Genomic DNA, 27,412 nt, shown 5'->3' on the forward strand with positions numbered 1-27,412 from the left:
AAAAAAGTCAAACCAATCACTGAATACAGCCATCACTCTTACTACATTTTTTTCGCAACAAAAAAAAAAAACAACAACACCAAACGGAAAAAAAATCTACTACAATTTATTGCACGTATTGATTTTTTGACAGCCAAGAAAAATTTTTACGAAAAAGATATGTCACAGAGGAGAGAAAGAAAAAAAATTTTACTACGAAGGAGAAAAAGTTTTTAGAATGAAATATTTTTTTTTTTTAGTAAATTAGTGCAATGTATCGCGAATAAATAAAAGTTCTGAATAATTCTTCGCAAGTGTATACATTTAAAAAATGTTTTAATAAAAATCAAATTCAAATATATGATCAAGAACAAAGTGATTTTTTTGATTTAAAATGAATCGTCATCAAGTCTTAAGTGGTGCCTGTAATGCTGGAGATCGATGTTATGCAGTTGGATCTGTCGAAGGAATTCCCTTCACGGTGAGAACAAATAATAATAATAAAAACAACAAAAAAAAAAAATGTATACTATATAAATCTTATTACTTTTTATTGTGTTTTAAAAAAAACCTATATAAAAATGTGTAATCCCTGAAAAAACACCTTCTTCGATTAAAGTTGAGGTCGTCTGGTAAACTCTACAACTCTTTACAACAATACTGTCACAAATATTAATTAAGAAAAAATAAAATAGAACAAAAATTCAAAGATGAAAATTCTCACTTTAATCAATTAGTGGGTCGTTTTCGTATTCGTATCTTTCGTCGTCGTCCATGGTGGGCCGTTGTCGGGAGGTGGTAGAGTAGGCAGACAAATGAAAGCCAATTCTACACATTACCTCTCTACCTATTGCCTATTTATTACAACACAATAATGAATAAATATTTTTATTATCAAGTTCAAATGAATTCATTTATATCGCAGTTAATAATTTTTTTTTAAGATCGTCAAAAAAATATTGTTCACCTTAATTTCTACATTTTTTTACTTGGCAAGTCAAAAGATGGGAAAGAAGGGGGCGCATGAGGTTGATTTCTTTGTTAAAAAGGCGAAACGCGACAAGAAAAAATAATAAGTACCCAAAAATGTCATATTTTATTTCTTTTTTTTTTGTTTGATTTTTTTTTCTGTCTCTTGATTTCAAGTTGATTAGAATGATCCCCGAGAGTAATGTCGTCGTCGTTAGATGATGACGCAACTTTTCTCAAATTATTATTTTGTATTTTTTTTTACAGTTTTATTGACAATTTTTTTGTTTTGTATCTAAAACTATTAATCAATTCAGTTAATTCAATTGCATATTTTATAGCAAATCCAAAGGAAAAAGAAAAAAAATCTGTTTTCAAATAAACAATATACGTACCAAACAGTCTTTTTTTTCGTCTTTTATTTATTTTTTTTTTTAATTAGGTATATGTACATTGTCAGGTTGGGTGAAAACTTGTTTACTTTAGAGCTAACTAGCATGTGACCGAAGTTGTTTCTTCTTTGCTTTAGCAAGTGAAGTCATCTAAGTAAACCTTTTTCTGTATTGATAAACAATGTTATATATAATTTTATAAAGAATTTTTAAAGCAGGTACAAATAAGCAAAAGGTTTTAGGAGTCTGGAATTGTAATTCTATTTTGAGAAAACTTAAACTTAAATTGTATGAAGAGAGAATGTGAGAGAGTGACCTAGAGCTTAGAAACTTAAAATTTATATAGGTACATGATTTGGTAAACAGCTGATAAACGGATTTGTTTTGATAGATTTTTTTTTCTTTTTTATATAGTAAATTCTCAGGGATATTACTATGTTTTTGATATTTTGTTATTTGCTCTTTACAGAACGTAAATAGTTAAAAAAATATGTATGTAATTTGAACGAAATTTAAAAAAACCACTTGCAAAAAAAAGTATGTCAATAATTTTAAAATCGAATTAATTGTTGTTTCCCAATAATAAATGTTTACCTGCTGTAAATATACAGATCAGCAAATTATTACATGTTTCTTATTTGCTTAATCTAGTTTACGAGAAAATTTCTTAAAAATCTAATTTCGTCGGCCTCATTAGGAAACCTCGTAACTCTCAAACTCAAAATTTTACAGGAGAGACGAAAGAGTAGAAAAACAGCAGAGTAGTTGGGAGGAAAATGCTGTGCAAAATTTGAATTTAAGTCTATTTAGAGTTTTCGGAATGACTTCAAATTCGTTGCTCCGCTGACATGTTTACTAAAAAATGGCATTCAAAAGTCATTTTCGAAAAAAAGTGGAGTTATGTACGAGGTTTCCTTATGAGGCCGACGATTTGTTTTGTTCGCAAAAACACATTTATACCACATTTGTATAACAGTTTAACGCTACACCTAGTGAAAACTTGGTATTGTGTTTAACTGAAGTGCTGTTGACATATTTTTTTAGGAACGTTCTGTGATAAATTAGCGCAAAAAAAGAACAAAATGGGAAATTTATGTAACAAATGTTTTTTTTTTTGGAATTGGTTCTTTTATCGAAAGACGCTATTAACACTGAGAAAAAAGGGGAATGTCCAACGAAATTTATTTTATGATAAGTGTGATTATGTAATCTTGTCTCTGAAGTAAAAAGTTTGGTGTAAAAAAGGTATTACGGATATTTTTCTTGATTAACTTTCCAATAAAATTGTTTTGAAAAAAAAAACTGAAACTAAACTCAAGTTCTTTTCGAGTACCAACATACATTTTGTACATATCTTAAACAGTTACTTAATCAGTGAATGCTAAAAAGATTTAAGTTATAATGTATCAATGTTAATATTTTGAAATAAAAGTATTTTGAAATAAATGAAGGAAAGCTTCACCACTCCAAATCAAAATTTTAGCCCTAAATTTATCTCTACTAACCTTTTTCCATACTTTTGCGGAAAATTTTTCATTTCTTATGAGAGTGAGGGAGTGTTTAAGCGATAGGAGCAATTTACTGACAAATTGACTCTAAACCAGAAATCGAAACACATTTTTATGAATAGTTTTTTTTACTTTGAAGTGTTCCCACTAAGTAACTTCTCCTTGAATCCAGAATCTACTAGATGAGATCAACGGTCTCGTCTTGAGTTCAATTAGAATGAACTATGTACTTAGTGAACACCTTCTATGGGCTACAGGTGAACTATTGACGCATGAAAAGAATCAAATAGGACTTAGCAGTCGCCACCCTTGCAAAATTTCCCGTGCCACATGCCATAATGTCACGTGTATCTTGCTACATGTAACATGTCACTTAGCCCACCAAATGTATTATGAATTATTTTTAATGCATTATGCCATATCAATTATGCTAAACTTCAAATGTTTACGAGTTGACCACAATTTGTTTATTTTTAATGGAAACAGCTAGCTGGAATCTTATTTTTTCTTTTTTTAATAAAAAATGGTCAACCGATAGAAGTTAATTTTTAAGTTAAAAAATAAAGCTCAACCTAAATCTTTAAAAATGATTTTTTTTCTTACACCAAAACCTAACTCTAGCAGATCAATCTTATTGCTCACAGCTTCATGCTATTTCTATTGTTTTTTTCTTTAAATTTCATCTCCTTAAAATGTCGAATTTCCATATGCATACCCCTGTAACAACTTTTGCGTTTTCTTCAAAAAACAATAAAATTTGTTTCATTTTCTAAAAAAGAAAAAATTGATTCATAGATTTTAGGTTTATTTAATTCACTCTACGTAGTTTTTCATGGGATGACAGTTTCGATTTATTTCCTTATACGACTAAAGTTGTGCCGTTTACAATTATTAATGTTTACAATCATTAACTTTTCTATCTTTTTCACCACAATTCTAACTATTATAGGATCACTTTCAACCAAAACACTACGCAATTCCAATAATATACAGTTTCCATTGATTTTAATTGAATAAATCCACTCTGAAAAGTACTCTTCATAATACCTTCTTATGTTAATCTTCCATCTTTTTTATTGATTTAGGTTTGGTTTTTAATTTAATTTTCACGTTTTTGTTATAAAGTAAGGGGGTGGTTTTCGGAGACAAGGTAGTAAATATGGATTGTATGTAGATTAAGTAAATTAATTTGTTTATTATATAATTTGTTTAGTTTAAAATTTTGGAAATTGAATAAAATATGTATATATAAAAGTAGCCTGGGTGATAAGAGCATTGAATATTGGAAAAAAAAACAAAAACAATTTAAACAAAATAATATTTTTTTCAAAAAAAAAAATTCTTTAAAAGTGTAATTTAGGGCTTATCTGATTTTCTTGTATCACTTACCGCTTAGAAAATAAAAATTTAATTTAAAATTTTTATATGTGATATAAAAATATGTTTTTTTTTAATGTGAAAATTTTAAATGTTGTAATTTCTAAACGGGGAGTGATACAAGAAAACTTCAAATGTCATCTTAAAGTAAAAATAGCTCAGCTAAAAGTTTGTTAAACATATTTTTTTTGATCTAAAACCTACTGTTCTTAAGATATAAATATTTGTGACATTTGATAGCAAACAGAGGATACTTCAGGACCTTTCAAATGAGAAAAAACTTTAACCTTCGTGGGGCGCCATCTAGCGTCAAAATAATAATCTGCATAAATTAGGGGTTTTTTTTTATTATTTTGAAATAGTTTTTCAACTCACGAAGTTGATTCTAGACGCCATCTAGCGTCAAAATAATAATCTGCATAAATTAGGGTTTTTTTTTATTATTTTGAAATAGTTTTTCCACTCACGAGGTTGATTCTAGAAAAACCCTTTTATAAGATCTGTGTGTTAGCTTAATGCTCATTTGAAAATACTGCAATTAATAATTTAAAAACTAATTCATTATTATATGTTGATCGCACAGAAATTAACATTATTTGATTAAAAATACCTCAAGAACATGGCACTTACCGAGAAAGTTTACATGTATGTCTTGTTAAGATAACAAAATAAAACAATTAATCGATAATAAGTGTCAAAAATAAATTTCAAATTTATCTCTAAATTCAATAAATTATCTTTTAAAAAATCTTCGCCATTAATCTCCTATTTTCTTCTATTGGAGATAAAGAATTAAAGTGCTTTAAAGCCTATTTTATTTGTCTTAATTGGCACCTTTTGATTTCGCTGTTTTGATTTTAAACAAAATACTTTAAAAGTTTTATTAGCTCAGTAAAATTTCTCTAAAAGCCTAAAGTTCTGGTGAACAAAATTATTTTTGGTTACCAAATTAATGTTTTTTTTTGGGGTACTAAACGCGAATCTGAAATTGCCATTTGAGAAATTATCCGAAAATTTTTATTTCTGGCTTATTACTAGAAAACTGAAATTTTTGTATTTGTTTAAAATTAAAGATTAAGGGATTGATCTACCCTTAATATGATGAAGATAGCACGAGCGTTAGGAAAATAGAAAGGGATTTGAAATAAATAGTACTATCATTGATTAATTTTACAGGGTGTCCCGGGATGAGATAAGAAAATTTCGAGGGATTATTCATTTCTTTTAAAAATCAAAATATAAATGAAGTTTTTATCATAAGTACCAAAATAAGCGTTTTCTTAAATCATTGCTAAAGGGTATCAACTTTGCAAATAGAGATTTACTGTAGAACAATTTTTTTCTTAGAGTATACCCTAGAATCATCCCTCAAAATCCTTTTACCTCATCCCGGGACACCCTGTATAGTACTATAGTAATATATTTGAAATTATTATTTTTATTTCTCGCACCTTCCTTTTTTTCTCTCTCTTTTTTGTGAATCATGTTTTTGAACTCAAATCCTGTTTTTATTTAACCTCTGAATGGAAGCACTGCAGCTTACACACTATACAATATGCTAACAACTTGCTTGCTACTTGGCTACCGAAAATAAGTCAAAATATTTTTTAAGTGGAGAATAAAAAGGTCCGTTTCAATGTTGTAATTACTTGTTGGGTCACTATGGCGTGTACGTACTTTTTTTTACATTTTAATATCAATGAGAAAGAGAAAATTTAAATTATTTGCATTTTGGATTTTCACTTGTGATGTTCAAAGGAACAAGATTAAATTAAATTAAATAAAAATTATGTAACACTTTTTAATTAGTAAAAATAGAAAGATTCAGAATATTATCGATAAATCTTTGAAAACAAATGTACTGATAAAATTTAGTATGAATATTTCATACACAAAATAAAATAATAATTATGCGCATCATGGGTAACTTTCAAATAATGTTTTGGAGGAGTGTGGTGTCTTAGCAAGTAAAGCCAATATGTAAATCGGTAATTGCAGTAACCTCGCTTTGGAAATTTCACTTCAAAAGGTAATCATATAAAATTAATTATTATTTTAAATATTTCTTTAGAGACTTCGAGTGTCACATAATTCTTATGTAACCTTCAATTGTTTATCCTCAAAAGACATGAGATCATACAAAATTGCGTGTTCTATAACTGTTTAATATCAAATAAATGACTATAACAATTGGAGTAGGTACATATTGTAAAGAACTGAAGGAAGTTGTTTGAAAAAGAAAAAATAATTATGATAGAAAAATCTATCAAAAAAAAAAGTACTCACACTAATCTTATCATTAGACCGTGCATTAAATCTGGTAGTTGAATATAGTTATGATCCAATGCACATACCCTTAGAGAAAAAATAGTTAATATCGGGATAACTATTAAAATATGTATGTTAAAATATGTAGTTAAAAAAATAGTTATTTGTGACTATTTTAATAGTCAATCGAAGTAATCGTATTTTAACTATTACAATAGTTATATGAGACTATTTAAATAGTCAATAATGACAATTTAAAATAGTTATCTCGGTTTTAACTATTTTTTCTCTGAGTGTAGTAACTTTTCGGACTTGAGTGTCGAACTCAACACCGTCGTAAATGCAAAATATTTCGAATACCCGAATTTTAAATTTGTCAATTTTAGATATCAAAAACTAATTTTTGATAAAAACCGCATGCTTCAAGGCCTTAAAGCTTTTAAAATTGGAGCCTAAAATCATATCTACCAATCTAATGGTTTTCAAAAATCTTCAATTTCGTCGAAGTCAAATATTATTTTTTAACTCTTTTTGAACAAGCATTTAAAAGGGAATTTCGCCCTTAAAGGGGTGTTTTCGGCCCACTTTTGGATAAATCGATTAGACTACTGGGCTAATACAAATCATTGTAAACGTTTCCAACGGGTGTTTGACATAAGATTAAGGGCCGGTTGGTTCACACTCAATTATCTTTTAATCAAGGATTTTTCTATGGAATAATCCTTGGTTAAAAGATAATCGACTGTGAACAAACTGTCCCTAAATAAAATAAATCTACTCAGTAGTTTTGAACACAGACAGGCTAACAAAATAGAGCGAGCGAAAGCCTGAATTGTGGCCATGCCACATTCACATCCGCATTCTTTTTAAAATTATATTCGATTGTTAAGTTAACTCAAATTCAAAGTCAATAAGCAGTATAATAGAATAAAACGCAGTAAAATAAAGTGGGACGTTTCATGAGAAAGTGATTCTCATAAAAATTGTGCAAACATTTCTATTTTAGATTTATTAAGCATAATACACTTAATAATATCAATCCATTAGTTTGGTAATAAACCAAAAACAATGTAATTATGATAAGATTATCTCAAGAATGTCAATTATTAAAACTTAGTCATATTTTTGTAATTAAAATCCAAATCATTCAACAGAATGTAGAATGAAAGTGGAAGGTTTTACTATATAGTTTTGTGGCCATTTGTTAGAATATAGAGACAAATTTTTCACACTCCAAATCCTTAGCTTCTTTTATTCAAAGGAATTTAATCTACATCATAGATACATTTTTTTTTTTTAATTTATCTTTTAATATAAATTTCTCTTCTTCTGCAGAGCTTATTGTAGCTTATTGTATCCGTAAGAAGAAAATGTCCGACCCTTGACATCAATAACTTAGTTTTGTATATAAAAGCAATCATGTTTTTGTTAATTCGCTTTTTGTAATAGAATCTACGAAGGTTTTGTTTAGGAAACCAAAGAATTTAGTAAAAATTAGAATCAAATTATCGGACACTCTGTAAGAACGTACCTTGGATCAAAAACACTTGTTTGTTCTCCCACCCGTGACACAAAAACCCTGTTTATATTCAAAAATAATTAAGCCGGTATATTTTCTGAAGGGCTATGTAAATGTTGGACAATTCTGAGAAGAATTTGAAAATGAAACAACAAATTCAATGTACAAGTGTCCCACCCATGACGATGGAATGCTCACTTGACTACAAGTAAAATGCAGTTTAATATTAATTTTAAGTTCTTTAAATATTAATAAAACATTATTTAAAACTAAATTTATTGAAATCGATTTATTTTATATAGTGGAGTAACTAAAGCTCAAAAAATGGTAATATTAGGGAACCCGGCCGAACAGCTCTGATTTTAATGATTTTTTTTTTCAAACGTCGGTAATTAAAAATACTGTAAAGTCTATAGATTCAAAATTGCCGGTGGAGTAACTAAAGCAAATTATAATTTGCTTTAGTTACTCCACTAATAAAGGACAAAACCTGTTTTTTTCAAAAAATTTTTGGACAACTTACTTATTAATACAGTTTTAATTTTAATGTGTTTTTATTCTTATCCTTCAGGCATATGCAGCAGGATGTAACATTGTAATATTAGCTAGCACATTTGAACGTGTGCAAATTATCCCTGGAGCCACTCATGGCTATATAAAAATATCTGCATTAGATTGCAGCACAGACACGGGAAAAATTGCCGCAGCCTATGAAGATAAAATCTGCATTTTTGAACCAACACCTGTTATTCAAAATGAAAGACCATCAACCCATAATCTTGATTACAGGTAAATATAAAACAATTAATTAATTAATGACAACCTTTTAATTTAAAAACTTAATATTTTTTATAGATGGGTACAAACTGGTTCATTTTCAAACAACTCGAATGTAACTACTCTATCATGGAACTTAGAAGGCACACGTCTGCTAACTGGCGGTGGATCATTGCAAATGTGGAGAGAAAAAGTTTCCGAAGATAACGAGTCGCAAGGTTTGTTTTGAATATTTCTTGTTGTTTTGGCTTATTTCATGCTTTCATGGCATTAAGCTTATAATTCATCTACATACATTAGGAATGTGTACACATTAAAAATGAATACATTACCTGTTCCTTTTTAGATTTGAAATCGTACATTATCACATTGCCTGAAATAAAAATTTACACTGTAGCTTCTGATACAGGTATTGCACCCAATTGGTATTAAAAGCGAGAACATTTATTTTAATTAGTTTGGCAATAACATTTGGAAATACATAAAAAATAATTGAATAATATCCTTAGATGTAACAAGGATATATTTTTGGTGTGAACTAATAACAGAAGTAGAGCAGCAAAGCTTTGCTAAACTAAAATACAAATATCAACGTAAATTATTTTTTTTGCTTAATTATAAAATCATCTACTTTTGCGCTACCCTACTGACTGCTTAGCTAGACTTAATATTTATGGAAAAATTAAACTGCGGTTTATTAGTATCTAATAATTTATTACTTTAAATGCTGTCGAGCATAAAAGAATAGTTTCTAAATGTAAATAGAGTCTACTCTCATTTTTAAATTAATAGCCGATTTTAATAGTATATAATTTGAGACCTAGGTTATTTTAAGCAATTATTTAATCTATATATTAATAAAAGTCGTAAGCATCAAGATGGAAAACTATAAGAAAATTGTAAGTGGAAATCATAAAAAATGGCTATTAATCATCATAGTGTTTTTACGTTGGACACTGTAGGCGCTGTTAAAAACCGATAAAATTGTCGGTTTCTCCTTTATTAAACAGCTGTGTACTTTTTTTTTTAAGTAAAACATACGTTCTTGAGATAACAATGAAACATGGCCCAAGTTTTTAAAAACAACTTTTTTGTTTTAATTTAGTACAACAATGATTTTTTTTTTCGAACTCTCAATTTTTCGAAAACAGCGTATTGATTTGTTTAAAAAAATACATATTGTTTTCAGTTATATTTTATTAATTATTTAAAAACTGCAAACTATTTGTTACAACCTTTTTTTTTAATTTAATTTTAAAACAAGTGGTATTCTTTGCTTAGAACTTAAAAATATTTCAGTCATTTATGGGATGAATTTAATTTTGTTTCAATTTCTTATTTTTATTGTGTAAATTTTTTTTTCAAATTTTTAAAATTAGTTTTTAGTGATCGACTATATGTAAATGTATAAAAGCAAATACGTTATGCTTTCAAATACATTGTTAAATCATATAATAGTTTAAATGAATTTTATCTACGTACTGTACGTCAGTATTATTTGAAATAAATTTTGAAAATAGACTTTAAAAAGCAAAATGTTGAAAACATAATTTTGGACTATTACCAAAAATTTAACATGTGAAAAAAAGTCTGTAAGTTTAAGATCTGTAAGTTTCTTTTTATTTTTTGTTATTTTTCGCACTTGCATTTGTTTCTTAAATCATGTAACTTGAAATTAATAGTGCAAGTGTATAACTTACAGAGGCGTTTATAAAAGTAAAATGTTCAGAAGAAGCTTTATGTAGTAAACATATTTTTTACTAAAATCTAATGTTTTTTAGTAGGTATTTTTTTAAAAACTAGTAGGAACTTAACAAGTTTGAGTCATTGAAATTTCATCCAAAAATTTTTTTCTGGTAATAAAAGACTAAAAAATATTGAAACACATTCATAGTTTTTAGCTTAATTCTGACTTTATCTCTTTTTCTTTATTTTCCTTTATTTTTCGCTTCATTAACTTCATTAATACTAAGATTCTGTTGTCCACTTTCGCTATTCATTTGGAAAACAAACCTTAAAATTAAAAAAATTTCCAAAACAGCTTGAATTTAATTCGACTATTCAATTGTACATAGTTTCGATTACTTATTCGCATGTGAATTATTTTTCATTAAATTAAGTCTGAATTCATTATATCATGGTTCTCTTTAATTCCTTTTTCACATTGCAGGAGTGAAATTCGAAATTGGTGGTGGTGATAGAGATGTAAAAACACCTACCAATGAATCTACTAGCAATGAAACCGCTTGGGAATCCATATGGAGCTGTCAAACCGCTATACCTGTATATCATATGGCCTTCAGTCCTGATGGTACATTGTTTGCCACATCAGGTCGCAATGATCGTCTAGTGAAGATTTGGTACGAGAACAAGCACGGTAAGTCTACTAATCTTAAAGAATACTAAATACTTTATATTTGAAACTCTCTTTGATTTTAGTTCTTTTCCCAACGAAAAGTTTCGATGCTTCGCAATTCCGATCTGGTACTTTCGACGATACAGATTTAAACTACACCTACGTATATATTGCTCATCCGAGAGCAGTCACAAATATTTCCTGGCGAAAGACCAGTAAATATATGCCGAAAGGTTCCGTATCAAATATGCTTGTTACATCATGTCTAGACAATATATGCCGCATATGGATAGAGACTGTCCTGCCAGATGATGGTTTGGTCAATATGACTCAATTTGATCCTTTGGCTTCACAAAATCCTAAGTTCAGGACACACCGGCACAAACATAGATTCATGCAACGTCTTAAACACATGAAAACATGTTTCCACATACGTAGGCATGCCAAAAACGGTGCAATCATAGGAAATATAGCGACTTCAGCTGGTGATTCACCATTTCGACAAGGACCAATACCATCGCTCCCATCATCGTACAGTGTCCACGATTTCCATTCATATGGATTCCATGGAACTGGAGTCAGTCCTGGTATGCATTTCCATTTGGCGGCATCAATCAATGCCGAAACAGATATTCCTTTGGTTCCATCGATGCAAACTTCTGATCCCTCAAATCAAAATAATTTCATCTTGCATTGGTTAAACAACAAAGAAATGCATTTTTCGCTTCAAGCTGAAGGTATTTTGCAAGAATTAACACGAAAAATAATTGATCGAGAAGACAATAATAACAAAACTACGACTAATCTAAACGGCCCTGAAAATCACATGCACATGGAAGACCCAGTAACAGAAGCTGAACGTCGTGAAGATGCAAAGAAAAAATTCGCCAAATCCGTTCACAAATCATTTTCAATTGATGAGAGCAACAGTGATGAGCATTCCAGCAGTAAACATTCCGGTCAGCATGGTCCTCATGGTGGCGCATCCCATTTAAATTCAATATCGAATACAACTTCGTTGAATTCCTTGGCGCCTGACAATAATCCAAATGGAGGGCATATAATTGACTCGTTGGATATGAAGATCGATTGTTTGCTTAGAGACTGGCATCATAGTCCTGATTTATTGTATTCAATCCATCCCATTGATGGAAGCTACTTAATATGGGTAATTGAGTGGTTAGATGATTATTATCCTGGATCATTTCGTCAGGCCCAAGTTTCATTTTCAACACGAATTCCAGGAGCCTTCCCATTGGGTGATGCTATGTCAATGTCAACAATGGTTAGTCTTTATAATACTGGAGCGAGCCCATTGAATTTCCGGGAGATGGTTAAGTCTGTTAAGAAAAATGAAAATATTCCCGATGAGAATGGAAAGGACCCACAAAGTCTATCAATTGTTTCTGAGGAACAAGAAGTTGACGAAGACGAAGAAGACAAAGAAGGGGCTGATAATGAAAAGAAGGAAGAAACTGGCGAGGACCAATCAAAAGGCAGTAATTCAGATGATATGGTTAATACTGTACCATCTCCAACAGTATCGATGGTTACAAAACATTCAAATGGAACTCTTAACTTATGGCAGTTGACTTTCTCCTATAAAACGAAATTTACACAAGTTTTGAGTATTGGACATGTTTGTCGTGCTTCTGGACATAGATTCCGAGTGAATGATATAACTTGTCATCCAGTATTGCCTCTATTGGTAAGTTTTTTTTAAATAAATTTAATTTAATAGAAGAATATTCGCGCCATGTGGCCTAGCCAATCTGTTTTTTTTTTTCTGTGTTTTAGATTCAATAATTCATTATTTTATCCTCTCCTCCATACGCCCTCCTTTCACATTGTACTAACTTACTTAAGGTGACCCTTACAGTTCAGGATGGATCTCCGCCTCAACCAATAATCGTCTCCAGCCAGCTTGACTCTTTTTTTTAGATGTCTCCAGTTACGCACATCAAGTTGGTTGAGGTTGTTTTCCAATTGAACGAGTCACGGGCGTGCTTTTTGCTCTTTGCAACGTGTTTTTTAGTGCAGCTCCTTGTCGAAACCCTTTGCATATTTATATTAGTACTGCGTTTTTCTTTTTCTTGAGATACATCAGGAACATTATATATTTTAATCTTTTAGTTATGTTTCCTAAATAAAATTATACCGACTAAATTTTTCTTTATTTTTGTTTAACAGGTATCAACCTCTCATCATAACATTCCTGACGCCAACAGCAGTGTTATAAGCCCATCAGAAAAACATCATAATTTCAACAAAGACATATTCGCTCCAGCTGGTTTTTGTTCCGAATTAATCCTTTGGCGTGTGGATGCAGTTGGTCCACTATGCCATTCAGGAGGAGTTAGCGAATTGGCTCGTATCAATTCACCCGAAATATCGGCCTTTAGTAATGTTGCCTGGATTCCAACTCTTCTTCCTAGCACAACATTAGGATCCTACAGTAACTCACCATCAGCTTGTTTCGTTGCCAGTGATGGTGAAAACTTACGCGTCTATCAAGCAGTTATCGACGCTCGGACACTGCTGGCTGAAATATCTTCTTCAGAAAGTATAAGCAGAAAAGAGGGCTCCCTAACATCCTTATATTCTGAGGTTTCCTCTGAAAACTTTTACCACAAGGCATCTTTACATGATAAAATAAAAATTGTTTCACAACAATCAACTGCACGACCTGGTTGTATCATTCAACTAGATGCACTTTCAGATGCTAAACATGATTGGCAGAATACACAGTTTCTACATGTATTTCAAGAGCAGCTGATTACCGGCGAGAGAACAGACAAACAAAAAAGCGATGACGAGGCAACAAATCAACCGGGTTTCATGGAATCCCAACTCAGTGCAATGGTAGACTTGCAAAGAAATTCTGAGTTTGAAGAACCCTTTTACATTGTAATTATCGAAAAGACATTAAAAGGCAGCACCATTCACATGTGGCGTATTGTTATATCATCAAAACCTCAAACCTCATTTCTTTCCGAATCAGCAATGTATGTGCCCGATTGTAATCTAACCCAAGATTTAGATGATCCAGAAATAACACGACGAATGTCAATGGACAATGGAATTGCTGGTGGAGAAGGTGGAACTCAGCTCGAGGCACCTCATATTTCTATAGTAACAAAAAAAGTGTGCACCCAAGAACTACCCATGCCAGATGGTGTGGATGTAATTCACGCTTCACCTTCTGCTGGCCATCTAAGCTCTTCCTCGATTTACCCTGCTTGTTTTGCTCCATACATAATTGTTACAGCATGCTCGGATTCAGTTTCACGTTTTTGGAAATGTGACGTGGTAACTGGTGAAGGCGGTGTTGGTGACTTGGAAACAACCAAATACGAGTGGTCAGAATGGAAGATGTTTAGTCGACAGCAGGATTCAGCTATTGAAATATCAGGACAGCCATTGAATATAAGTGCTGCCTATTCAGGTCGTGTTGCTTGCGCCTACAAATATGGAAAATCATTTACAAGGCCCCACAAAGGTGACCCGGATTCGAGATATATCAATTTATGTGTGGCAATATACGAGTGCGAAAGTACTGGAGGAAGTGAATGGGTTCTGGAAGATACCATTCATTTAAGAAACGTCCATTTACCACGCATTAATATTGATCACAGTCTCGATTTGAGTTACCTACACGACAGCAGATATTTACAAAAGAAACAACGACTCAATCAAGTTATTCAAACATTTACCCACGAAGACAATAGATCACCGCGAAGTGGAGAAATTACTCCTGAATTGGGTGTTAAGCCAGCTTCTGGACTTCTAGCTGTACCCAGTTTTAGTACACTTCAATCTTTGAGAAAAAGTATAACGGAAAATGGAAATACATGTCCATTAACACAAAAGCATTTGGTGCAACTTGATTGGGTATCCAAGGAGGATGGTTCACATATTCTCACTGTTGCAGTGGGTAGTAAAATTCTCCTCTACACACCAGTGTCTAGTGATTTAGCTCAAGCTAATATGAAAGCGATGAAAGAATCAAGATCAGCAAATCGACCCATACTTAGAAAATCTAGTTCCTTAGCACAGCCGCACTTTAATGATGAAATTCGTTGGATGAAATTACGTCAAATCGATTTACAAACAGCCGATGGGCTACCACCACTTCCTATGCAAATATCTTGGGTTCGTGATGGCATTTTGGTAGTAGGAATGGATTCAGAAATGCATGTTTATTCACAATGGAAACCTCGCTATGCCCAAGCACTTAATGTTGAGGATCTTATGGATACGAGAAATTTACGCGATGAAGATCTAAGATCCCTTGCCAATGAGACAACTCAACGTCGCTTGAACAATGTTCAGTCGATACCATTAATGAGTAAAGCAAGTACGGCCAATTTGCAGTTGCTTTCGGTTGACAAAAAGAAGAAATTTGGCAATCTTAGTACGGCAAACATACAGAGTGGTTCAGATGCACAACAATTCCACGACTATATGACAGACTATGGTCTGTTTCAGGCTTCAAGAATAGCTTGTCCAGTTTTGCCGCAATATCATCCCAAACAGCTGATGGAGCTTTTGAATTCGGGTAAAATTCGTTGGGTTAAAGCTATTTTGGCACATTTAGTGCGTTGCATGAGTGGTCCTTATTTACAAGGTGGTGCCGCTGCTGGTGATGATGAAAGTGTGCAAAGACAGGTGAGATATATAAATGGTGGTTGTTGTATTGTATTTTGATTTTGTAATTATGTCGTCTTGTGAATAACAATAATTAAATTGTCACAATTTTTTTTTTATGAAATATTATTCACATAAATGACAGCTTGCAAATCTAAGAACTAATATAATAGCTTCTTCAGCTTAAAAGCTATCTGTTTGGTCTAGGATTGATTCCTAGTGGAAACAGTTTTTTTTAGTAAACTGCCGATATTCTGGGAAACAGAATTTTTTCCATAAAACTCTCAGTTTCCCTCAAAAAGAGTAAAATTCGCATTGTATTGCTATTACTGAGAACATATTTCGACTTACTTAAAACGGAGAGAAGTTGTTCTTTATGTTTGCGTCGCCTTAATGACGCACAAAAGTTCTCATAAGCAAATTCGCCAACATACATTTTTTTTCTTGCAGCGAGCTTGGTCGAGATCGAGGACTCTTTCTATAAGTTTTGTTGGTGCAGCCACAAGTCCAAATGAACCACGAGGTTCTACAACACAGGTAAATATCTGCAGCTCAAAATCGATAGCATACAGATTTAATTCAAAATTAATGTCTATATGTTGCTTTTTTTATTTAACAATACGCACTTTAAAAAATATTAATCTTGATGTAAAAACAAGCTTCATCCAATCAATCTGTATACTAACACCTTTTTAATTCTCTTAGATTCCTGAAGAACTAATGCTTGACTATGCTGAAATCACATCTATTCCTCCACTTCCACTATGGGTACTATTGTCTGCCGACAAAGAAGGTTCTGGCCAAGGAAAACAACAAAAAGAAGAAGTCAAAGACTATGATGAACTTTTCGATATGGATGCCGAGGAAGACAATCTTGATGATTTGCTTGACGATGAATCTGAACCTCGTCGCAACGATCGCAGACCTTCAATACCGGAAAAAACAGGTGTTGCACACTTTGGACCACGTCAGGGTCAACTCCTTTCTAGATTGCTTACGCACACACATCTACCTGGCTTATCATCGCTAGATCAAATGCATTTGTTAGCGTTAGCAGACACTGTCGCCACATGCAATACAGATTTCTCCGAGAAATTCGCTATTGACGCTGCAAAGAGTGCTATAGCCAAGGAGAATTCGCACAATGTCGATGGCGGAACGGGACACAATATCTCAACAGAATCACTCGATGATTGTGCTCTTCGATTCTTACTAGCAATGAAACACTTTTCCTATTTAATGAGATGCCTTCCTCTAAATCAACGTTCACATTTCCAGAAACAAGGTGTTGGCACTTCAAATATTGTTTGGGCATTCCACTCGGAAGGCGAAGAGGAGCTTCTTAATTTGATACCTTCCTACACAAAAGGAGAGCTTAAATGGTCGACCTTAAAAGAATTGGGTGTTGGATATTGGTTGAAAAATATAACAGTATTGAAACAATGTATCGAAAAGCTGGCCAAATCGGCATACCAATCAAAACATGATCCTCTAGATGCAGCGTTATACTATTTGGCCATGAAGAAAAAATCAATTGTCTGGGGTTTGTTCCGTTCGCAACGAGACGAAAAAATGACAGCATTCTTCCAAAATAACTTCAGTGATGATCGTTGGCGTAAAGCTGCTCTCAAAAATGCTTTTGTGTTGTTGGGTAAGCAACGTTTCGAACATGCTGTAGCATTTTTCTTGTTGGCAAATTCTCTGCACGATGCCATTGAAGTGTGTTTGAATAAATTGGAAGATTTCCAATTAGCACTTGTATTAACTCGTTTGTATGAAGGTGAATTGGATGTGAATACACCATCTACCTACAAAAAGCTGATAAATGAACACCTTCTTGGCATTGATGCTGATGGCCAAGATGTAAGTAAAGCCCATCCAGATCCATTTTTACGTTCAATTGGATTTTGGATTCTTAAAAACTACTCAGCTAGTTTAAGTACACTTTTGCTGAATAACGTTGGGCAGAATCACTCTGCCTACAAAGATGATGATAGTCTCAAAAATGATAACTCACAGTCCACCAATCCAAATGTGTTTAACTTTTACATCTACCTTCGAACTCATCCACTTCTAATAAGACAACACATTGCGTCAACAGCACAGGAAAAGAAACTCACACAAGTTGTGCTTTCTGGATTCAGCTATGCTGGAGATGTAGGAAGTGCAGGATTGAGTGATAAACAGCTGCAGTTGGAAGACAGTATTACTCCTCTAGAACGACAACTATACTTTACTACAGCTCATGCTCACTTTAAAGCTGGTTGTCCAGCTTTAGCGCTTGAAGTTTTAAATAAGCTGCCAACAAAAGTTATCGATACAGCTGCCAATAGTGAAGTTACAACTCCTGCTGAAAATGTTGAAGACCACTTGATCAACACGGGTATTATAGATTGGAGTACACCAGCAGTTCAGCCAGCTAGTTCAGCAGCAGATTTCGATTGGGGTGCTCCCGTAACAAAAGTTGAAGAAGATGACGGGTTTAAAATCGATTGGGGTGAAGATGAGACCAAAAACGAAGACGATGACGATGAAGAAGACCGTAAAACACCAACACCACCAGCTAAAATCAGTGAACCAATAGAAAAGCAAAATAGCCAAGAGGAAAAACCACACGAAAAACTCGACATAATGGCACAGCAGTTGAAATTCGTTGCATGTTTGAAAATTCTGATGGAAGAATTGTCAACACTGGCAACAGGCTTTGAAGTAGATGGCGGCCAGCTACGTTACCAATTGTATATTTGGTTAGAAAGGGAAGTGGATGCATTGAAGCAGCTTTGTAATTATTGTAATGCGGAAAATGATGCCTTAGAAAACAATCAAACGATCGAAATGACTCAAGTATGTTCATTTTATTTTAATTTCTTGAGAATGTTGAATAATTTATTTTTTTTAATTTACAGACTGATAAAGACAATAATATCACCTCACAAAAATTAACCGATAAACCAACGTTACACGAAATTTTAATGCAGGAAAAACAAGACTTTGAAGCCAAAGTGAAACGAGCAGCGAGACGTAAAAGATGGCTTAAAGGTAATTTGAAGCTTTTTTCAAGCTTTAAAACTTTCTAAAATGAGTCTTCATTGCGGTTTTTTCATTTAGCCAACGAAACCCTTCTTCGTACTCTACTAAGTTACTGTTCTCTTCATGGTGCCAGTGGTGGCGGTTTGGCTTCGGTTCGAATGGAATTGGTGCTTTTACTTCAGGAATTACAACAGGAGAAAACACAACAACAGCTGTTGAGTCCCCTACCTTTCCCAACAACTCTTCCTCTTTTGAGCGCATGTGTTGCTGGAAATAAGACTGTTATAGCCGATCCAATTAAATACTTGCAGGTATATATAAAAACTATTTAGAAACCTGAACTTCCTCCAAAGAATAACATTTATTTTTTCAATTTTAGTCCCACACCCAGGATATGCTTCAAACGGTCGTAGATGTCCGTTCACCATTTATTGGCGTCAAAGAGAACACCTACTCCGAGATATTTGTGCTTCGGGATTTGGCTATTGCCCTCTCATCGTGTATATATCAATCACTTTGCGATTCAGAAAGTTTTGTTGTCAGCCAATCTTTAGTTTCAAATGGATATCAAAGTCCAGGCATTGAGAATATTGCCAAGCTAAACGCATCCTGCCAGTGCTCACATTTAATGGTCAATGCTAATATCTATCAACGCAAACGAAAATATTCAACCGATGAACCAGCGCCAGTTTGTACCCTACCATCAAAATGGCCTGGTGTTACTAATCTAAGAGCTCTTCTCGCTCGAGAAAAAGATGAAGACATACCAAGACTGACTGTCCTCTTGTTAGAGGCATTTGTTGCTACTTATATGTCTCTTATGGTTTACGCTTTAGCAACATGTGATTGTCATATTCTGTATCGATTGATTGGTCAGAAATTTACCAACTATACATGGTCGTCACTTTTTGGTGGAGGTATTAAGAAACTTCTGCGAAAAGCAACGTCACAAAGTCATCTTACTCAAAGCTTTCAATCGCAAAGCTCTCAAGATATACCAGATGATAGTAGTGTTTGGAATACCGTTACATCAATAACAAAGCAACGAGTAAAACTAAATATGAAACTTCTTGGTACATTCAGTAATCCAAGTGGCAGTTCTGTAATGAAAGAAGATAAGCCAACTTACAGGGAACAATTTGTTTCGCCAGATATGTCAATGGTTTCCTATTTCTTAATTAAACCATCTCATTTGGGTAATTTTTTTTTATAATATCCAAAAATTTGTACATAATTTATTAATCTATATTTTTGTTCCTAAAGAATCTAATGAAGAAGATTATGATACTGATGATTCGTATGCATCTGATGAAGAAGAAGATCCAGACGATGAGGAAGTATTTGGTGATGCCCTAAGCACGAACGCAACAGCATTAAGTAAACCAAGAAAAGACAATACGGAGCATTCAAATCCTATGTCATACTCGTGGAATGTCATGCGATTAGCTTTGATTAAGCTTACATCGATAAAGTTGCAAGAACTGATAAACATTGCTGGAATCGAAAACCAAGGTAACTTTTTAAAGCAACTTTTCAAAAATTCACAAAGAACCCCTCGCTAAAATCTTCTTGATGATTTGACGAATGATTCTAAGTTAAAATATTTAAACACATTTTTTAATTCTTTCAGAACTACCTGTTGCAAGCCCACTTACCCATGAAGTGCTACGTAATCTTAATCATTGGCAAGAAATTGTAACGGAAGAACTGTTAGCTAAAGGCCCAGCTCCTGCTGATTATATTCCTGGTAGAGTAGTTAAAATTAATAATCTTTACCAAACGAAACATCATTTTTTTGTATTGTTATTTGAAGGCTGCTTTGTTGAAAATGAAGCAAAGGGTCCTGCTATCCACAAGTACAGATCGTTACTTGAAAAACATAACACACCATTCCTGGCGAGTTCTTCGGCAGGACCAGCTAGACGCCTATGGAATTTCCTTGTACGCCAGGAACATGTACAAGATATATTTATAAGAGCAGTATTTGGAAAGAAACGATCAAAGGATTGGGAGGCATCTTCTAATAATTGTTCGCGACCAGATTCAAATGGAGATGTAGACTCAAGTATGAATTGATGTTTTTGTTTTTGTTTTCATTTCTAATAATGTCTTTTCCACTTTTGTATTACCTATTTAGATAGCGAACATTTGGGTCCACAACACGAGCCCATTAGAATCATTCACAAAGACCAGGAATCAATTTCAGCGTTTTGCATTAACAATGCTTCACCGGGTCTTATGGCTATAGCGACACCTCGAGAAGTACAAGAAATGGATATTTCTTTACTTCTTGAATCACCTAACTGGTGTGAAGACGAATGTGAATACGATTTGTTGAACTTATCCAAAGATATTGACTCACTTCCAGCGACAGGATTTTTGGTTATTCAAGCCGCGGCCGATAAGTAATTATGAACAAAAAATATTAATTAATTCTTTTTATTAACAATTATTAATTTTATTATAGAAATGCGGTAAATGCAACACCGAATATACAAAACTATGGTTCATCGTCAAGTTATCAACCTACAATTGGCAGCCAATCAGGTCGTGGAACATCGGTGGTAAGTAAAATTTGTTTCCCTATCAAATGTTTACTATTGCTATATGAGAGTAAATCTATATTTTATCTTAACTCCATGCAAATCAATTTCCACATGCGATTTGATGTAACACCATTTTCCAAATTAAACATGCTCTTAATACTCAATTGTGAAAACACCTACTGTTTTTTAATTCATTCATATTTATACACAACTTCAATTTTGTACATAATGTAAATGAAAATTGTTTTTGTTTTGCAAATCATGGTAAATGGGATAAAAACATAGAGAAATTTTAACTATTTAACATGAACCTCTTTTGGTCTGACCCGTGACAGGAAAAATTATCATATATTTCTTTACATAAAACAAATACTATTATGAAATTATATAGATTTTTTACACTATGTATAAGATTGGAAAAGGGAACACCCAGGGCAATACAAAATTATAACCCCACCAACGGTTTTACCAATAAAAATGTTTGGCTTTTATACTCATTAATTTACCGTGAAAACCAAGACTCAAAAGATTGTATGCAAATACTCAACAAAGAGGAATTTTCTTCAGCAAAATATTAGAAGAAGAATTAAATAAAAAATGTGTAATCTAATTTAACTTCGAATCATGATTTGAATGTGATTTTCAATAAAAACAACATTTCAGCTTAAAAAAGCTATAAGCAAATTTAATATTAAAAAAAAAAAACACTTTTCAGTTCAGATATTAAAATAGACTCTTGGATTAGAAATTCCAATGACAAAATGCAATATTTGCATTTAAAATTTTTGTATATCATTTAATAGCGGTACCAATCATAAAAATTCATAAGAACATTTTGGAGGCATTCGATACCTTTTATTCTTGTACTTGTTTTGCTTTTCTACTCTTAATAGTTTATTTCGACATGTTTTAAAACTGTGTTTTTATGTTTTCCCTGATGTTAGAGTTTATTATTTCTATTTTATTAAAAATGTACCTGACAGCCCTTACCATAACACTTAAGTAGATATTTCATCGCATCATATACGAAATATTTTGTATACACTTCGACTCAATTGAATACTTACACCCTTGCATAAACCCCTTGTAAACCCATACTGAACAATGTGGACGGAATATTAAATAAAAGTTTTATTAATTTTATTGTGGTCAGAAACTTTTGACGGAACCTGCTCTTAGTTTTCAGCGAGTAAAAAGTCAATCAAGTTTCGGGTCTCTGATTGATTGGTCAAGTACAAAACAAAATTAATTAAGACAATTTTATTGGAAAAAATGAATGAATGTTAGTAAAAGAAGTATTTGTTTAAATTACCGTTCAGGAAATGAAGTTGACTAATGTTCCCTGAACATCCCAGATACTTGCAGCTTCATTCAAAGTTTCAATTTTTCGAAAAAAGAGAACATTATCGGGGTTATGATCAATAACATATGAATAAAAATAAATTAAGTACAAAAAAAAAATAACTACAATGTATGGTTCCTAGCTATAACGGTTTCTTTCACATTCACAAAATCAAAATAAATTTAAAGGCTTTATATGCTGCACAATGTATCTAAAAACTAATTCGAAAATGTATTCTCTTACTTAAGTTAGCACTAGTATAATAAAACACCCTTTATCACCGGAATCAACAAATATCTTTACCTACTTAATTACAGTAATTAAAAATTAATTTATTCAGCTTACAAAAATCAATCATTTTAATTACCACCTAGATTTAAAAACATATTCAAATGTAGCACAACACCACTTTTTGCTCAGCGCCAACACCCAATTCATTTTGCTTATAATTTCAATGCAAATTCTTCTTTTAATTCATGCTATATGAACAAGAATCATTTTCAATTTTGAACTATATGTATATCTGAAGACATTCAGATTCCACTGCAAAACTTAATTGCTTCTTTCCATTGTGTTCTAGTCCTCTTTCCTTTGTGTTCTAGTCGAGGAGTTACAAGGATAAGATAAGTTAAGCCAGTAGGTGAAGTTAAAACTAGAGATTTTGCAAAATGGATATACTTTTATTAGGTTTATCTCATTTTCGATTGGTTTCACTCAGCAATTCACTAATTCTGAAATCCAATGAAATAAATCACTTCCTCTCAATTTTGAAATTCTATATCCGTGTTGATAAGTCCGTTTGACCCATACAGGTTCATATTTTGTGTAAAGTGTCAGTGACCATTTCAGTAAAAGTCACAGTGACCATTTCAGTAAAAGACAAAAGACTTCACTTTTATTGACCATTTATTGACTATCCAAATAAATGCAGTTATTTAGTTGACATTTTACATATAAGGTTTTAAGATTTCGAATACTGCAAGCGAAAGCTGACCCCAAACCGACTTTAATTCTTTACTAATAAGAACACATGTTTAAAAAAGCATTAGGGTCGTGCTCAACCACTTGATTTTCTCTATCTATACAAATATTTTGGCGATCAGAGTAATATACATCTTATATTCGTAATTCTTCAGATATCGGTTCATTTATCTTCAAACTGACTCAGAAATATTATTTGTTATTGCTTTTCCCAATTAATAACAGGTATTAATAGTTTAAGTTTGTATATAATATAATTTAGGAAAAAATCTTAAAGCTTTCAATTTCAACAAATAATGACATACAGTGGTTTTAAATGTTCTAGCCCTTTTGTATAGAAAATTTTGAATTAAAAATATAAAAAATCAAATTATATCAACTGCCATCATGCACACTAAACTTACATCATTTTTTTTTATCTTACACACACTTAAAATGTTTTCAAAATGCTTTTGTTTTTCCTGTCTTTTGTTGTACGCTGCAGATAAAAGGAGCCAATTTTCCAGGTTGTCACGATCCATGGTATTGCAAAATGGTTTTAGAACATTCTAAACACTTGCTAAAACCGGTACAGTTTCCTTTCAATAAATCAACAAATGAACGTTTATAATTCTCTTATATTTTTTTTTGTTCCTCTTTATCCTTTTTATATATTAAATATTTGTATTTGTATGCTGTTTTTTATAAAAAAAAAAAAAATTGTTAAAAATACTAGAAAAGTAGAAAGATTTAAATTTGCTTTCGTTTTTTCGTTGATTATGTGGAGTTCTATAAATTTTTAAATAGGTTTTTTTGTAATGATGAAAAAGTTGCATTGTTGTGCTGGATCTGCACAGAATTGTTGTCCATGCATGTCATGGGTGTCGTTTTGTAATAAACAATTTTTAAACCAAGTTTTTATTTGTAATTTGTCCACAGGTCATGAAACACAAAGTGGATAATGTTAAGCGAATGAGTTCGCATCCTTTGATGCCATTATATCTTACCGGAGGGCAAGACGGATCGGTTCAGCTTTGGGAATGGAGCCATCAACAAGTTGTGTGCACACCTAGACCTCCTGGTACATTTGCCAAGGTTACACGATGTCGATTCTCACAACAGGGAAATAAATTTGGTATTGGTGATGGTGATGGAAATCTCAGTTTGTGGCAAGCTGGTATTGCTTCACAGAGTAATCGGTCATTTTTCGTAAGTAGTCAAAAAAATAATCTATTGGAACAGTTGAAATTTAAATTTAATTATACTCGTAGACCCAACAATGCCACAGCAAGCTTCTTGCTGATTTTGTTTTCCTTGGGTCTTGTAGTTTAGTAGCTTCGGGTTAGTAACGAACAATATGATTTATACAAATGTGCATTAGCATTAACGAAATATTTTACTTGTAGCGGGTCACAGTTCAGAGAACAAAAATGTCGGTATATGGGATACCTTGCTTCCACAAAAGAAGTCATTAGTGACATGTAAGTATTTTAATTTTGTCTCACTAATCTCTAATTTTTCTAAAGAATAAATAACTGACCGTAAGATACCTGATTTCTTCTTTGTTTATTTAAGCATTTACTTGTCACGATCAAGGAGCATCCAGTTTAATATACGCACCTCAGCATCAAGTACTCATTTCCTCTGGCAAAAAGGGAGACGTTTGCATTTTTGATGTTCGTCAAAGAACTTTGAGGCATAGATTCCAGGTTAGTTATTTAAAGTAATGAAAAAGAACACATCTATTATAACGAAAACTAACTAATTTATAGGCTCATGAAAGTGCAATAAAATGTATGGCAATGGATCCACATGAAGAACTTTTTGTCACAGGATCAGCTGAGGGTGATATTAAAGTAAGAAAAGACTGTTTGCCAATTAACAAGTTTATTTCTATTAATTTTGTTTTTACATATATTTTTTTTTAGATTTGGAGTTTAACTCATCATGCGCAATTGTACACTTTTAGTGGAGAACATGCTAAAAGCAGTTTCTTTAAGCACATTGGCCAAGGTGTTAGTCAATTGCAACTTGATTCACAGGGTCGTTTGTTTTCGTGCGGCTCAGATGGCTCTATGAAAGTGAGGCAACTTTCTGACAGGGATAATATTGTGCAGTCATTATACTAACAACATGGTAGGTTTTTGAAGATTATGCACGTGACAGTAGAAAAAGAATTAGCTCGCCGCTATATTTGCATTTGATGCGATTTTTTTAGCAAAAAAATATAACCTTATCTATTATTTTAAATGATTATCAAATTATATAAATTTTCAAAGTTCATAAGCGAATCGTGACCGCGTCATAAGTTTATACTTTTTTTTTCTTTTCCCAAATGATCGTTTAGAAAATATGCACCCGTATTACGATTGTTAACTATCCATTTTTTAGTTGATAAATACTGAAATTTGGTGTTTTAAAGCCTTATTCTTGGGAAAACTGGTCAACTTTTAAATAGAATTTTTCAATAACGAATTCAGTTATACACGGATAGCATCATTTTCTGTTTTCAAAATTTTTGTGAATTGAGTAATAAGATATTAAAATTTAATTTTTATCAACTATCAATTGTTGGTCTCGTATCATTTACAAAAAACTGAAACATTTAGATTTTCACGTTATACAGGGTGACCCACAACTTATGGTCCAAGCAAAATATGCTGATAGAGTGATAGGCCAACATAGGGCTTCTCAGAAATTTCCAAAGTTGAAGTTAGATTGAAAAATATTACAATTTAAATTTAACAAAACTGGGCTTTTCAGAGCAAAAAACAAAAAAAAATAAACACATTTTCTCGAAATGTTGATAATTTATTTCTCTTTATTTTTGTTTATATTTTGTATAAACAAATCTATACGTTAATTTATATAAAAGTGTTTTAAGCTGCAAGAGCAAGTATGTGCGACCCAGTAGTGCATTTTATTTTTTTATTAAATTAAACAAAATTGTATAGACACTTTTAACATTTTTTCTTTAAATTTCAGTCACGTCCTACAATAACTGCAACTAAAAAATTCTCTTTAAACTGTAAATCGCCCAGTATCCCACACTACCACACACTTAAAGGGAGAATACTGAAAACGAATACCAAAGTTATTTACTAATAATTAAACAAAAACAAAAAATGAAAAGTTGTTAATTTTGTCTGCATTAATATATATATATATAAATGTATTTACGTGTGAATTTTACTTGTATTTCGTACATATGTTTCCTATAAAGAAAACCGTTTGTCCTGTTTGAATTTGTTACTAAAAAAAAATAAACACAAATTTCATAAAATAAAACAAAAATTCAACAAAAAAAATATATTATTCACCCCCTTTTCGAAATCAGTCATTTTAAAAACCTTTCCAAGTTTTATTATTATCCTATATACATTTATTCATGTTTCCCAATTTAATGAAAAAAAAAAAAAAATAATAATTAAAAAAAAAACTAAACAAAAAAAAAATAATGAATCAATTCTTATGAAGTATTGAAGCTTAGGTAAAAATATTAAATAATAAAAAATATTGCATTATATATATATGATACAACTTAATACTAGCATATTAAATAATAATAAAATAAATAATTTATCTAAAATTAATGGCGAACAAATTTTACTGTTGAAGTGCAATCAAATTTTGAGAAAAATGATAAAAATTATAATAAAAAAGCAAATTTAGCAAACCAACTGAACCGTGAATGAAAGACAATTATTTAAGGAGGCACAGTATAACCAAAAAAAAAACAAAA

The 27,412-nt window shown here is 32.0% G+C and overlaps 1 protein-coding gene across 2 annotated transcripts; it reads left to right on the forward strand.

The window, feature by feature from the left end:
- The first annotated feature begins 163 nt into the window (after window positions 1-163).
- LOC129909090 (dmX-like protein 2) lies at window positions 164-27,412 on the forward strand. 2 transcript variants are annotated; one of them, XM_055986043.1, is made up of 24 exons: window positions 164-460; window positions 8,584-8,801; window positions 8,868-9,007; window positions 10,960-11,166; window positions 11,229-12,853; window positions 13,336-15,813; window positions 16,243-16,329; window positions 16,498-18,636; window positions 18,699-18,831; window positions 18,901-19,133; window positions 19,202-20,018; window positions 20,086-20,334; window positions 20,453-20,569; window positions 20,636-20,887; window positions 20,960-21,227; window positions 21,290-21,386; window positions 24,176-24,259; window positions 24,610-24,879; window positions 24,942-25,011; window positions 25,077-25,151; window positions 25,246-25,379; window positions 25,443-25,526; window positions 25,599-25,806; window positions 26,656-27,412. In XM_055986043.1, the coding sequence occupies exons 1-23, from the start codon at window positions 374-376 to the stop codon at window positions 25,797-25,799; spliced, it is 10,065 nt and encodes a 3,354-aa protein (XP_055842018.1). In that variant the 5' UTR covers window positions 164-373; the 3' UTR covers window positions 25,800-25,806; window positions 26,656-27,412. The 2 variants fall into 2 exon arrangements, with proteins under 2 accessions (XP_055842018.1, XP_055842019.1); XM_055986044.1 differs by lacking the exon at window positions 24,176-24,259 and having other exon boundaries at window positions 165-460.

The sequence above is a fragment of the Episyrphus balteatus genome, chromosome 2 (assembly GCF_945859705.1).
Source record: "Episyrphus balteatus chromosome 2, idEpiBalt1.1, whole genome shotgun sequence".
In the NCBI taxonomy this organism is placed as follows: domain Eukaryota; kingdom Metazoa; phylum Arthropoda; class Insecta; order Diptera; family Syrphidae; genus Episyrphus; species Episyrphus balteatus.